At 40.4% G+C, this 16,036-nt stretch overlaps 1 protein-coding gene across 2 annotated transcripts in view; it reads left to right on the forward strand.

The window, feature by feature from the left end:
• Positions 1-15,810, forward strand: part of LOC118798121 (Na(+)/H(+) exchange regulatory cofactor NHE-RF2) — a 31,975-nt gene extending 16,165 nt beyond the window's left edge. Inside the window, exons 3-7 of one of the 2 annotated variants that reach the window (XM_036557470.1) lie at positions 768-917; positions 7,122-7,316; positions 9,289-9,442; positions 10,997-11,238; positions 14,188-15,810. In XM_036557470.1, coding sequence (XP_036413363.1) covers positions 768-917; positions 7,122-7,316; positions 9,289-9,442; positions 10,997-11,238; positions 14,188-14,394 — 948 coding nt within the window. In that variant the 3' untranslated portion in view covers positions 14,395-15,810. The remainder of the gene's footprint in view (positions 1-767; positions 918-7,121; positions 7,317-9,288; positions 9,443-10,996; positions 11,239-14,187) is intronic. The other variant, XM_036557471.1, reaches the window with a different exon arrangement.
• The last annotated feature ends 226 nt before the right edge of the window (positions 15,811-16,036 follow it).

The following is a 16,036-nucleotide window of genomic DNA, read 5'->3' on the forward strand; positions in this document are numbered from 1 at the left end:
TAGCACCTCTGACTGTATTGTTGAATTGTACGGCCCTGGCGATTCAGTGCCTCATGAAATCTCACATTTCACCACCATTACATTTGATTTGGTTATTTTGACACAATGCAGAATTGCGTTCATTAATACATTCCATATAGGAATGTGACTATAGGAACTGTTTACATAGTAGTGTGATATAAATGATAATAACAATACAACAAGGGTAGTTTCAGAGGTTGTTACATTTGAAAATAACTTGAGAATTTTATTTTGGCCAAAAATTTGAGACCTCTTTTCATTGAACATTAGATAATGATGAATCTAACATTCCAAAATCGATTTGCCACAATTAGATAGATGTATAGTAAATCATTTTCACAGCTAAAAAGGCAGTGAGCTGTTTTTTTTTAACTAATGTTTTCACAGTGTTATCATTAAACATGCACACAGTGCTACATTTAACATCTGAACCAGGATCAGCTTAAAACTCTAAAGTCCTCAGATTAGCTCAGCACAGATCAGTGTGTGACTTAAAGGAAAAAAAACAAAAGCAGGATCAGCAGGAATGACCTCCTCACACAGACACGCTCACACTCACGCTCAGGTCAAACCAGGTAAAACATTAGTTCAGGTGATGGACAGTAATCTCTGGATTACTGGAAAACTGGATAAATGAGTTAAATATGAACGGTTAAGCTTTAACATTAAACATTACAAAATTGCAACTGGAAAAACATGAAAGAAAACATGCACAATATCTCTCTCTATCTCTCTCTCTCTTACAGACTCCCCCCATCTCTCCATCAGTGTTACTCAGCTCTCCGTCACTGCGTCCTCACCCCATCACTCCTCCACTCCACCCTCCATCCCCATCTACATCACTCTCAGAGACCGTCTGCCAAACGGATCTCAGCGCTACATGCACCAGCCCACAGGTACGGACCGCCGCTGTGTGTGAAGACATGTGAGTGCAGAAAGCATGGCAGATCAGAGTGCAGGGTCATCCATTGTTGGTAAAGAGATGCCAGTGATGATACTGCATTCTTCTTTTGTTCAGTACGGCACGTACAGCAGTGAACAGTGACACAGTTTTTGCTGTTTTGGCTCTGCACTCCAGCACATTGAATCTGAAAACAGCTTTAAATGTAACCCTTAGATGTTGCTTTTATCAGCAACAACACCAAAACCATGCTGTAATTCTATCTGAAGTATTGCTCACTCATAGCTCTTTCAAAGAATGAAAAAATCACAAGTGAAAGTGGAGATTCAATCTCTTAATCCACACCACGTTGTACAGAAAAACTAGTGGTTTCTATTGAAAAACCATAAGGCCAATTCTTGGGCAAAACCATTAAACCATTAGGTTTCCAATAGTCCTTTTTTTAGCTGTGTAAACACAAGGAAAACGAAAATACAGGATACGTAGGGCGAAGGACAAGAGCTTGAGCTTTCACAGAGGAGCTAGGAGGGTAATATGAGCCACAGGTGTTAATATGGAGCATTGCTGAGCTGTTATGGAAGCCCCTCCTCCAAACTCCCAGATGTTGCACCCAGTGTCCCAGTCCTGAGCAGCTAGGCCCCAGCTTATGTTAGGGGTCCAAGCAGTAACCCAGGATCACTCCTCCAAATACTGGAGAAGTCCCTCTCCTGCTGTTCAGGTCGGCCTTAAATTACATTGCCCTTTATTAATCCCACAACGGGGAAATTCACCTCTGCATTTAACCCATCTGGTGAACATACACACTAGTGAACACACACACTGGGGGGCAGTGAGCACACTTGCCCAGAGCAGTGGTCAGCCCTATCCACGGCCTTGCTGTGCCTTGCTCAAGGGCACCTTAGTCATGCCCTGTTAGCTCTGGGGATCAAACCGGTGACCTTCCGGTCACAAGGCTGGTTCCCTCACCTCCAGCCCACGACTGCTGTGAACAATGAAGGCTGGAGGTTCTGAATCTTCCAGTCGGGCCAGGTACCACAGGCCTGTGAGAAAGACATGAAAGGAAAGTGACACATATGGAGGAGGCTGGAGACGGTACATCCCCCTACTGATGTGGTGTATTAACGTAAATGAATCAAAGTGCAGAGGAAAGGTCGACGTCCTGAGTAGAAAGCCAAACCTGGCCTGTACTCTGGTGCCTCCCTGCAGAGGGAATCAGCCTGTGCCTTCTGTCTTCTGATGTCTGTCTCAAGATATACTGGGGTTCATACCTACTTACTACGCTTGAACCAACCCAGAGAAAGTGGAAAGGCAAGACACTGAGGGGGTGCTGGAAAGTTCTATGTCCTGTGGAGCCAATGGAAGAAAAATCACCTTGCTGGTCCACACAGTTTTAGAGTTGTGGCATCTTCTGACAGTACCAAGTTTGAAGTCACTGAGCTCTTCGGTACCCACTGCACTGCCAGTGTTTGTCTATGGAGATCGCATGACTGTGCGCTTGACTTTATTCACCTGTCACACATGGGTGTGGCTGAAACACCTGAACTCAATAATTGAGGGGCCAAATAACTTTTGGCCATATATTCATTAATCCTGTATTTTGTTGTACTTAAAATAGGTAGCATTAATACAACAGATGTTGTTATCATCCTCTCTAACTTCATTCATTTACTCATTGTCCCTGTAGTTTTTAGAACAAATTTTAAGGTAAAAGTTAGTGGTTTGTTATTGTATCGTATCGTATTGTATACCCAGACATAATACTGAGGGACTCCGGACACTAAGGGAAGTTCGTTCCACCACCTGGACTCCAGGACAAAGTCTTGGTGCTTGTCTTCCATAAATCTTGCAGGGTGGTGGGTTAAGCCCTGCTGTAGAGCTTGAAGGGCTCGATGAACAGACTGGGTGATGACCATAGCCATCAGGTAAGGAGGGGCTGGTCCATTTTTGGCTTTGTAGGTGAGCATCAGGCTTTAAATCTCATGCAGGCAGCTACAGGAAGCCAGTGAAGAGACTCAGTACAGCAGTGCAGCGATGTTCCTCTGCTCGGTCTGCTTTCCCTTTCTGCTAATGGAGAGTGAGCCGGTGTCTGATTTCTCGGTTTTTTCCCAGAAGCGTCAGGAAGAGGGTCATTGTGTGTGTTTGTGTGTGTTTGTGAGATTGGGTCGTTTGTGAAGTCAAAGCACACCGAGATTAGATTACGCTCTTTCTTTCCTCCCTCAGGACACAGTGCGCACACCTCCCTGACACCGTTCCTCCACTTCTGCGTGTGAAAGAGAGTGTGTGCAGAGAGTTGTTTGTGTACCTCGATCATGTTGGTTTTATTTTTTTCTGAGGATTGTCTTGTACTCCGTCTGTTTGCGTGACTGCTTTTGTGTGCGTCCGTGTGCGTCTATCCATGAGCGTGGGGCCTGCGCCTCATCCGATTAAAACAGTCTCCATCCCTGCATTGTTTGAGAACAGGAAGTGACATCATGGCTTACAGAATGTCCTGCGCCTCTGCAGGGTGTGTTTTACGAACTTTCTTTAGGAAAAGAGTCTAACGCAGGCACAAACATGGCCCTGTGAACTTCGCAGGGGCTCTTCCTCCCTTCTCCAAAATTATGCAGGGAGGTCACTGCAAAGGAAGCGGAGATGCATTTACATTTACCCATTTACAGTACCGTGCAAATGACAGAGACCAGCTTTCACTTACTTAATTTCTAGTCAAAATGCCAAGACTTAGAGAAAATGAGGCTCCTAACAACCACCTGGAAGAGCTGACAGACACCAAAACTGTCCCCATCAGATAAACAGCACTTAAAGCTTTCATCTCTGAGAGAGAGGAGAAAATCAAGATCCACTCTGGATTCAGATCTGAAAACATCCACAGGAGTTTCTGTCCATCCTTCCACTGTGAGACACTCAGCACTATGAGTCTGAAAGGATGTGTAGCTGTTAAGAAGCTCTTACTGAGAAAAGGAGACACATCAAACAAAGGAGCTGAACAATGGATGCAGAGACGAACTGTTTTCAGAGAACGTGTTTTTCAGAAGTGTTTCTGAGCCCATGCAGTGATTTCCACTACAGAATCATGTCTGTTTTTAATGCAGTGCTGCCTGAGGGCCCAAAGATCACGGCCAGCAAATACTGGTTTTTGGCCTTGTCCCTTGCGTACAGAGATTTCTACAGATTCTCTGAATCTTTTAATGTTATTATGTACCGTAGATGATGAAAAGCAAAAGTTCTTTGCTATTTTACGTTGAGAAATGTTATTCTTGAATTGTTGCACTATTTGATGGTTCAGTCTTTCACAGAGTGGTGAACCCCTCCTCATCTTTACTTCTGAAAGACTCAGCCGCTCTGAGATGCCTTTTTATGCCCAGTCATATTACTGACCTGTTGTCAATCAACCACCAGGTGTCTTTTTTTTTTAGCATTACACAAATTTATCAGCCTTTTGTTGCCCCAACTTTTTTGGAATGTGTTATTGGCATCAAATTCAAAATGGGCATATTTTTTTTTTCAATAACAATCAAATTTCTCAGTTTCAACATTTGATTTGTTGACGCATTTTAATGAAATATAGGGTTTAAATGATTTGTACATCATTGCATTTTGTTTTTATTTACATTTTTCACAGCGTCCCAACTTTTTTGGACATGCAGTTGTAACTAAAGGCCTTATTTTTAAAACACGTTGCCTAGTAACATCTCACCATTTTAAAACCACATATAAAAAACCTTATATTTCCATTTTTTGCCTTTTATTTTTAATTTTCAGCTTTTTTTTTAATTCACGCCATTTTAAAACACTAGCTGCTCTTCATACTGTGTGAACATTTCATGAAGAGTGGACCATAGAGATGGTGCAGAACTATTCAGAGTAAAATCTTATGTTAATGTCTGATCATTAACTACTTTAAAAGGAGCGTCTGTGCTCGGCTGGTTCATGAGTAGCTAGTAAGTGAACCGATGAAACACGTGATGGGGTTCAGAAGAAGCAGCACTGTGTTAAACAGCTCTTGTGTGTTCTGCTCTGTAAGCAAACTTGCTTAGTCAAATGAAGGATAAGCCTGACTTTAATACCTGCATTATCAAACTCTCTCTCTCTCTCTCTCTCTCCCTCTCTCCCTCCCTCTCCTTAATGCCATCACAGCTGCTGTAATTCTTACATAAACAAGTCAAGGGAGGAAAGAAGAATAAGCAACAGTGCAGTGAATTAAAGCAACAGTGCAGTGAATTAAAATGAAACTAAATATGTGTTTATTTGTTGTATTACAGTTTACCTTTAACCCTTTAGCACTTTGCAGGCACGAATGTAGGTAAGACCCAGCCTTCAAAACTACAGAAAGGTTTGAGCTACAGACACGATATACATATCAGATCATTCAGCAGACCCGGCCCTAACTAGCTAGCGTGACGTCATCGAGCTGTGACGTCAGCATTAGTGAGTAATTCGGCTCGGAAAATCACCCAAAATCCTGTTATTATTCCTCTGCTCTGTGGCCTTCATATTCCAACAAAGGGTTAAAACAGCGACATGATTCCCACATCAGATCACTCATCAGACTCTGTCCTCACCATACAGAGTGATTCATCCACCTGTGACCATCCATCAGCCAGAGATCCAGCTCCAAAATCACCCAAACACCACTCGCTACTGTTATACTACGTCTCTGCTTTTAGCCTTCATATTATAAACAAAGGGTTAACAATAGCTACGCCACACTTTAAGACACTCAGCAGAAGCCTCCCTGAATAGCCTGAGTGAGAGAAACCAGCTCTAACATACCACAACACAGAAATACAGCACAAACACACAGCCAGATCACTGTAAAACCTGCTGTTAGCTCTCTGCTTTAGCCTCCATGTGGCAGCAAAAGGGTTAAACAGAAATGATTGTACCGTAACTGCAAGCATTGTTTATACTACAGTAACTGAAATTTCCTTTTGTGCATAATCAATTTTACAAATCAGTTATCCTCCTTACTACAAATGTAGTTATTAGCGTCATGCCGGAGTCATTCAATTTTGTCTTATTTTTGTACCATGACTAGCACCTCCTCCACCCACCAGTTCTCCACACTGCTGTGCTCTAAGTGTGCTTGACCCGTTTCCACTCAGTAGAACAAAGTGCACTCTAGAGTGAACATGCATGGAGAATGGAAATAAGGATGTGTTGTTTCAGGCTGTGGCAAAACTTTATCTCTCCATTTTAAATAATCAAGTAAAAGCGATAGTGCTGAAGCAGCAGTGATTGGTTGTCATGATGATAATGCATATAAACAAGTTGTGTGAGCACTGTGCACAAGTTAAGGCACATTTAAAATTTTAAGTTTTGTTTTTTTCAGCAGCTAAATAAAAAATGTGCACTGAAAGTAGTAGAAAAATACCATATTTAAGTGCGTTCTCTGTGGAGGATACGTTAACTTTGTGTTTTGAATTACAAAATCAACACAGCATATAATTAAAGAGGTGTTCCGAATTTTGCACGGCTATGTGTTACACTAAAGAGAACAGTGAGTGTGTTTACATGCACTTAAGAATCCGATAACTGCAGAAAATCAGATTTTGTCAGTAATCCGATCAACATGTTTACATGCACTTGAGTAATAATGGGAAATAATGGGAGACTCCGGGTCTACATCAGTCAGACAGTAATCAGGTTTCTGCTTTGCAACCAGCCAATAAACTCACAGAAGACGCAACGTAAACGTAACCATGCACCACTTTAGCTGAAAATATGAACCGAAAATATGAACGCACATCATTTTGAAGATGAAGAATATTTAAATCCTTAATTTCGTATTTGGTTTCAGCGCCGTTCCAAAAGTGTTTTGTTGCCATGTCGCGGCTACACTGCCGGTACCGCTGTCTATTGTAGCGCATGTGCAGACTGAGAAATCAGAAAGAAATCAGAGTAAGAGTTCACATGCACTGGGTAAATCAGAATACTGAGCTAAAATCCAGCTCTCTTTATCGGATTTCTTAATCGGATTTCTAGATCGGAGTGTGGTGTTTACATGACCATTTGAATAATCGAATAACTGCAGAAATCAGATTATGATCAGAGTATTGAGTGCATGTAAACGCTCTCAGTGAGAAAGCTTTTATATTGCACTGGTATAACTACAAAGCTCAGCTGAACTGTATCAGAAATATGATCCCTAATCTGATCTAAAATGACAGGTGGAGTGATGTCTGTTTTTCTCTCTCTGGAGGAGGAAGCTGTAGCGGAGGAGGAAGAGGTGATGCAGGACCTGCGGCCGCGTCTGTGCTGCATGGCGATGAGCGAGGGGGGATATGGCTTTAACCTGCACTGCGATAAGAGCCGCGTGGGGCAGTTCGTCCGCTCGGTGGATCCAGACTCACCTGCAGAGAGAGCAGGGTTACGGCCCGGAGACAGAGTGGTGGAGGTAATCCAGCGCTTACAGATTAACACTGAGATTAGCCCGGATTAGCCTGGATTAAGATTAATCTGAGAGAGAAAGAGAAAGGGAATGCTTGTATAAATGGACAGGGTATGTAGATGCATAGATTAAAATATTACGTTAGTTGCAGCCGTCTTGAAGCTGTCTTGAATTCTGTCCATTGTTATTGATAAGTGTGTCATACAGTGTCAGAAACCACATAAGCAAGTCTATTAGAGATACTGAACAACTCCACACAGCTCCAGGCAAATGTGTGATGTTTTAGGCATGCAGATAGCATCATGCTAAAATGTTCCTTTCTTGTTAGTTACACTAGCCTTGTATCTCTATGGCAGGGGTCAGTAACCCAAATGTTAAGAAGAACCATTTTGTCCTTTCAATAAAAATCAAACCACTTTGGGAGCCTCAACATTTTATATCCGTTTTACCATCTTAGCTGTAAATATGTCTCAGTATGTGTTAATGTACTAGTAAAGGCTAGTAAAAAACTAGTACTAGTAAAAAAATATAAACGAAAACGCAGACTTACTTAGCTCTGCTTTAAGCTTCAGCTCAGCTATAGCCGCTTTTCTCGCATCTCCAGCAGGAAACTCAACGTTCAACTTTTTATGAGGCTGAAGTCGCTTCTCGTTTGCCAGCTTCTCATTCGAATATTTCCATTCCACCTTAAATGGTGCCTGTGGTGCCAGAATATAACTGGTGCACCATTTAAGAGCTGCACGCTCTAGTGTAAAACGGATTACAAGTGAAAGTAGAAGCAACTGATAGAAGGTGATCATGCAAACAGTAGTTACTCCTTTAGATCCTCTACCGGCTGTTTTAATTGACTTGGCTTAGAAATATTTTTACTTTTTGGCTGTAGTGCCAGTCAAAAGTCTGGATTGTTTTTGCCACTATTTTTCTCATTTGAAAATAACAGGCCTTAAAACTACGAAATAGAACTAATGTGGAACTATCCAGCGAGCAGAACCCTGTTAAAAAATCCCTCTGCTTCAGATTCTTGTAGCAACTAGACCCAATTGTCTTCATGAGGAGCCACCTGAGATGCTTGTCCAACAGGACTAACGTACTTGCACAAATGCAGAGATCTTACTGGTTACAGAAAACAACTTTATAATAATAATTAATTAATTGATTTATTAACATTAAGGAATAATATTAATACTTTTTACTTTAAAAAAATATGTTTGGGAATACATTTAGATATAGACATCAATATCACTGTTTTTGTTTGTTGTGGAAGCAGATTTAAAGTATTTCAAGGGGAATTTCACTGATTAAGAAAAAAAGTTTAAATAATTTATGCAGATATAAAAACAGTCGTTCAGAGTGGTTTGGTGTGAAATGGTTCACTGTAGAGAAACTTACAGACTCAGATCTCTTTACAGTGGTGCTGATAGGAGCCAGGGGTCACAATGGCTACAACACAAATATAGACATTTAATGCACTACCTAAAACCACCAGTGAACCTTCACAAGTCTTCTGAGTCCTTATATGTGATGTTGATTATGGTGAAATAGTGGTACATGTGAAAAAAAAATTACCGCTCCACCAAGAATGGAATTAAAAACATAGTTGTTAGTTGTAAAACAATGTGTCAGGCATCAGGCAGGATATGCATAACCATTTTTTGTAATATCTTACAGTGAGGGAGCTTTTAGAGTTCCTGTCACCACCCCTGTGAACAATTCAGAGTCCGTGTGTTTTTCTGGAACGGAGCATTTCACATCAAACCACTCTGAATTTTAAAAAATCGGTGGAATTTCCCTTTACATTGCTTGACTGTTTAAATACAGCACGATTCTGAGTGTTTGTACATGACAACAGTTTGTCTATAATTAGAAAGGAAGTGGAAGTTGAAGAGGAAGGCGCAGTAACTGGGCTTCATGCGCCATCTGGTGGTCCGGTCATGTAAATGCACCTCCATCCCCTCACCTGTATGTGTGTGTGTTTCAGGTGAATAATCGGAGCATCACGGGTATGAAGCATTCAGAGGTTGTGGCGTTTATTCGGGGAGGAGGAGGACACACGCAGCTTTTGGTGGTCGACCCAGAAACAGACGCGCTGTTTAAAAGGCTGGGAATTACACCCACAGAAGAACACCTTAAAGGTACAGTACAGCATCAGCACCTCTCCAAACGTCCTCTACAGAGATTCTTCTACACTTAATATTAAATCCGTCACAGCTACCGGTGCTGGACCTTCCACAGTCTACACAGCCTTTTTAGAATTAAATGATTAAGATGTAAATGAAGTCGTTCAGAGTGGTTTGAGCTCACTCAGTTGAATGGGATTAGAGTCTGTGTTCTGTAAAGTTTGTCCAACTGAGCAACTTTATAAGAACGCACATGGTTATGAAAACACTGCTTGATGTCTGAGACAGTGAGTGCGTTTACATGCACTTAATAATTTGATAACTGCAGAAAATCAGATTTTGTCAGTAATACGATCAATGTGTTTACACTCCAGGTCTACATGAGTCAGGCAGTAATCAGATTTCTTCTTTGCAACCAGCCAATAAACTCATAGAAGATGTGACGTAAACGTGATGTAAAACTCAAACTTCATGCTGCGGCTTTTTTAAACATCAACCCACTTAACCTGAAAATATGAACATACATCATCGAGAAGATGAAGAATATTTAACTCCTTCATTTCGTCAACCATTTAGTTGGTTTCAGTGTCACTCCAAAAGTGTTTTGCTGCCATCTCATGGGTGATGTGTTTAACACTGCTTATTTCTGGTACCGCGGTCTGTTTTCACTGATGTGCAATCTGAAAGAAATCAGAGTAAGAGTTTACATGCACTGAGAAATCTGTTTACTGAGCTAAAATCCAGCTCTCTTTATCAAATTTCTTAATCAGATTTCTAGACCTTACTCTGATCTAAGAAATCAGAGTGTGCTGTTTACACGACCATTTAAATAATCAGATAACTGCAGAAATCTGATTATGATCGGATTATTGAGTGCATGTAAACACTCTCACAGTTTTATGATAAGTTTTGAGAAAATGTTGTTCTTAAACATTTTTTTTTAATTCATTCATGTTGAAGAGGTACATGAAGGCATAACAGTCACCCCAAAAGACATTTGTTCAGATTTACCACCATTTTACTCTCATCAGCATTACATATAAAACTCAGTAGGTTCACTGGTGGGTTTGAAAAGTAAATGAAATGGCTGTAATTTTCTAACTTTTAATTTGATTTTTAATTATCCCAATTTAATTTCTAATTTGATTCTTACTTTGATAATTTTCTCTTTCAAATCTATTGTTTTAATCATGTTTTTAATTTCTGTTCTCTTTTACTTTACTTTTTACTTTACTTTAAATGACTCTTACTCTCATTTGTAAAGCACTTTGACAGCAGTGTATGAAAGGTGCTCTATCAATAAACCTGCCTTGCCTATATTTGTGCCATAGACATTGTGACCCCTGGTTCCTATCACCACCACAGTAAAGAAATCTGGGTCAGTAAGTTTCTCTACAGTGAACCATTTTACATCAAACCACTCTGAATGACTGTTTACATCTCAGTTACTGAATTATTCAGACATTTCGAATAATTGATGGAATTCCCCTATAAGGTATTATAATTGTGCTTTCTAATGAATTAAATTGAATAGCTGAGTTTGTTTGTATTTTTATTTCTTTCTAACAGAGGATTGTGTGGATGGACCACTGATAGAGAGTCCAGTGTCAGACCGTCCAAACACAGACAGCTCTGCTTCCCCTTCACCAATCACTGATGGCCCCCTCATCTCCCCACCAATAGTAAATGTCATGCTGACCGATCCACCAATCACAAACGGCTCTCTGAAGCACCAAAGCCACGGAAGCTCCTCCTCACATTCCACCCTATCGGAGATGAGTGTGGAGCTGAGCAGCTCTGATGGCAACAAGGTGTGTGTATGTTTTTGTTTGTTTTAGGATGAAAACATCCTTGTTTTGCAGGAAAACTCGGCTGACTTACTGGACCAAGAACATGGACTCGAAATGGTCCTGAAGGGCAAAGATTGAAACTGGATGAAGCAAACATTGGACGCCACACATGTCTCTAAGTGATAGTAGGAGCAACTGACAGTGAACATTAATCATACAAACAGTAGTTACTCCTTTAGGTCCTTCAGTCAAACTTTAGAAACTTTAGTCAAAAGTTTAGATTCATTAAACGTTTTTCTTTTTTTTCCAATAAATTTGAGAACACCAGAGATTAGTAGTGGACGATATTTCAGTTCATCCAGTATACCGGTTGAAATTCTTCTCTTAAGGTATTAGTTTTAAAACAAAGGGTGTCTGGTTTCTAAAAGACGGTGAAACAGAAGATAGTTTGGATTTTCTTTAACACATTTCTGGACACTTGATAATTCAGTATGTGTTATTTAGTGGCTAATATATCAGTTCATCCAGTATACCGTTTGAAATTCCTCTCAAGGTACGAGTTTTATCATTATCGTTACACCAGCATGCAAATAAACAAAGATAACGCGACATACAAACAGTGCAACACATGCTGATTCCCTCACCTCTCATGAGTTGAGTTGCAGCCTAAGCTAAGTTAGTCCAATTTATTGTCAAAGGAGCAACATCAGATTCTAATGGGTTAATGAGTTAAGGGTGGAAGGAAAAGCCAGTCTCTTGGGGTTAGTCGTAGCCTAGCATGGACACTAGTTGGCTTTCTGTGTGCACTGCTGATGGCGTTCCTCGCTCAGCCAGGTGCTTCAGGCAATATCACGGTCTCTGCCTACAGTCTGTGAGGCTCCGCAGCTTCTCAGCTAAAACCGAGTGTGAACAACTTGTAATATTTACTAAATCCCAGCAGCATCTGATGATCTTAGATTAAAGCTCGAATGTAAGAGACATGGCATCTGTCTACACATCGTTCATTTATTTTTACATTTTCACCCAATAAAAATATATGGCAACATATTTGGATGGTCCACTGTAGATGTTTTGTAAATGCTTAGAATATCTTTAAGTAACTTTCAACTAAATATCGATTAAATGCATCTGAACTTGAAGATGCCTACATCTAAACCCTAATCATAATGTTGTTGATAATCAACCAAACATCACCAGAAAGTTTATTAATAGTATCTGTAGATCATCTTTAGGGACCATCCAAATAAAGTGTGACCAAATATTTTAGATTTTCCTGAGGGGTCGTCTGGGATACTTGTCTAACAGTACTTGTTCCACGTAAGCTGAGATCTTACTGGCTACAAAAAAACTACTTTATAATAGTAATTAATTAATAGATTTGTAGTAATTTATTGTAAAGTGTGAATGAAGATGGTTGACTGCATTTTTTAATCAATTGTTACAATTAAATGTAAACAAATACTTTAAATACACCCTGTACTGGCCTAGATTAGGTCAACAGTAAGGAATTATAAATTAAGCTGCTAACAAGGCTGAGGGTTTGTTTTGTTAGCTTGTGTTAATTAAACATGTCTAGCAAGGAAAAGCTTAGAGTGACACTTGAAGAAAGGAAGAGGCTCAGATAATGCTGGTAATAAACATGGCAAAATATCATCTAGTTAAACTGCCAAACCACCTGCTCTTTGACCTCCATTCTGTGTCTATAATTAGTTTTTCAAAGGCCTTTTACCCCTTTGAGCCAATGTGTGACCAGAATACCAACTGAAATCAGCTGCTGTGTAGATAAACTGAACACTGTGTAGGAAGAAGCCATGCAATGCTGCAGTGGGCTTCCCCTGATCCCACACAGATACAGTTTGATAGAAATGTTGGACTACAAAAAACACACATTTTTGAAAACTAACAGAAAGATTACACTTTAAAGATGGCATACAAACGTACATCCTCCAATAAATGAACCTGTTGGTAGTGATGGATACTATTAATAATCAATAATTATCCCACAACAAAGCAAAAAGGGAGGAGCTTATTACAGCTATAAAATTTAGACATCCTTGTGATGGCTTAAAACAGGGGTGGGGAACTCCGATCCTGGAAGAGAGGATTCCTGCACAGTTTGATGAATTTCCTGCTCAAGCACTCCTGATTCAACCAGGCTTGGTTGGTGTGCTAGAACATGGAAATAAACACACTGTAGTGGACCCTGGACCTCAGTTTCCCCCGCCTAGCAGAAAGAACCGTAAATTCACAAGTCCAGGACAAAACATGTTTCTTGTTTAAATTTAGTGGTAGCAGCAGCTTGATATGATGTACACTGACACAGCAACATCACCACAACTTCCTGTCAGTACAAAACAACAGTGTTTTTAACATAACCAGTCGGTTTATGAGGAGCCTGGCCACTTCTTATTTCCCCTGTTATATAAAAAACAGGACTGCTGAATGCCAGAGGGCGCCAGTGAGCGAATCCTCAATGAATAGGGGTTAATGGAGCTCAATGGCTCAAAGTTAAATTAGTTTCTAATCACTCGCCCAGAACTTTCCTTTAAGTTTAGAAAGTAGGAGGATGTATTTCACTAAAAAAACAAAGAAAACTCACCTGTATGTTTCCTTTTTCTATAGCAAACAGGTTTTGGGCAGCACAACGCTGGCATTACTGCTACTGAGTGCTGATTGGTTGGCGAGCAGAGCAGCTCATTGGCTGTTCGCAGTCACAGATGTCATGAACGTACATGAGGCGCCGTTTTAAACTCCTATAACTCGAGTTTAAAGGCTCTTAAAAATATAACAGCAGTGTTAAAATGTTTTATGCTATTCAGTATTCATAAAGTATGATTTTGCTCAAACGCTCCATCTTCACCCATTCATTTTGGACGCGCTCACGAGTGCCCTCTAGCGTTTGAGAAACCTGGAAGACATTACAGAGTGATAATTCTCCTCTCTGACCTAACTGCCGTGTTTGCTTCACAGATGTTTGATTCGAGCCATTGCAAGTACCAGAGCGCCCCCAGTGGAAAGCAGGAGTTAAAGGCACAGCAGGAATCGTTTTTGGAGACTGGTCTTCGCCTCAGCCCCACAGCTGCCGAGGCCAAGCAGAGAGCCAGGGCAAAAAGAGCCAACAAGAGAGCGCCCCCCATGGACTGGAGCAAGAAAAAGGAGATCTTCAGCAACTTCTGAATCTCCCCACGCTGACAGAAACCAAAGAAAATAGACAATGAAGAGACGTGCCAGGGCTGGGACTGAATGTTTAACCCTGGAAAAAGAGAGGGGATTTCAAAATGACACTTTGTAAAAGGAGGTGTTGCTTTTTTAACACTTTAACATTCTGTTTTCTTTAAATGGTCACATGTCAGGAACAAACTCCAAAAGCCTGGTGAAAAAAGGGAGAGAAACAACAACAGATACCCTTAAAATTAGTGATACCATAGAAGAAATACATCTGGTTCCCTGAAGAACATTTCCATCCCCTGGAAACTTCTTTAAGGAACCAAAAGTCACTCCAAAGGATACTTCATTATTATGAGTGTACAATAAACAACTCTACAGAGATGAGTTTTGAAAGACGTGGACAGCAACAGCAAAACCGAGAGAAGAGTTAAATTGGAAGTGGGAGTTTCTGGATTTAGGAAGTGACAAAAGATTGATGCCGAAAGGTAAGTAAGTCTGAAAATGATGGATTCAAGTTGGACATGACAGAGTTTCTATCAAAGACAATGGAAAGGGAAAATGAAAAAGACAATATCAAGGAGACATGGATCAAAAATACAGTACTGGATACAACCACAATGCTCCAGTGGTGAGAGTATGAGAAGGATAAAGGGCATGATAGACAGAAAGAGAAAAACAGACAGATGAACAGAGGAGGAAGGTCATATTCTTGGTATGCGGATTTGGAAGGCCTGAAAAAAATACTGATGCCTCATTCAGATTTTGGTGTTATTAAAAGTTTGTTGTTCACATATCGACACAGTCAAGTTAAAACCTTTTAACTTGTGTTAAAATTTCATGATGGACTGACAGAAATAACCCCAAATTACTTTGGACCAAAATCTTGTTACATGAATGTTTGTTAAAGTTAAAGCTGCATGGGTACATTTTGGGGATTTGGTGACCTCTCTGGTCGAAATGTGTTACTGCATGCAACGTGCTGGAGAACACTTTCTAACATAAGTTGTGCTTCGGAGCCCTTCCCCAAGCGGACGAATCTGATGATTGCGAGCGCATTGAAAGAGTATTCAAAGAGAACTCAGTCAAAACTTTGTGAAGGACGCGTCCACTCAGGATGTGAGTGAATTATCTACTGTTGTCATTGATTTTGCATTTGAGACCTAAACATGGAGCCGGGCCTGTTGTTTGAGTCTGTGCGTGTGACGTTAATACGTAAAGACATATGAGATGACCTGAAAAACTCCCAACTTGATGCTTCTGACTTTTAAATGAATATTTCAGGCTTTACAGGGCGACTCTCAGCAGCACATGCTCACCATATTCTCCCTGTTTTTTTCTCCTGACTCAGTAATGCTACTTCTTTCAACTTTGGCAAAGAAATCTTACATAGTGTTGTATGAAGAACCTTTTTTTCTTCTATACGAATGTTTTGGAAATACAAATACAAATGTTGTGTTACGACATTGTCATGTCATCCACAATGACTCAGCAATGACCAATTAAGGAACTCTGGGTGTTCGTCATTTTTCATAATAGGGAAAAATACGTGGCGTTCTGTTGTTATTGCTCTCCTTGGTTTTCCCATATATTTTGTACTGTGTACATTTTCCCCATATTTGTATTTCGACTGTTAAACAACAACAGCATAATT

The sequence above is a fragment of the Colossoma macropomum genome, unplaced genomic scaffold, assembly GCF_904425465.1.
Source record: "Colossoma macropomum unplaced genomic scaffold, Colossoma_macropomum, whole genome shotgun sequence".
Classification (NCBI taxonomy): domain Eukaryota; kingdom Metazoa; phylum Chordata; class Actinopteri; order Characiformes; family Serrasalmidae; genus Colossoma; species Colossoma macropomum.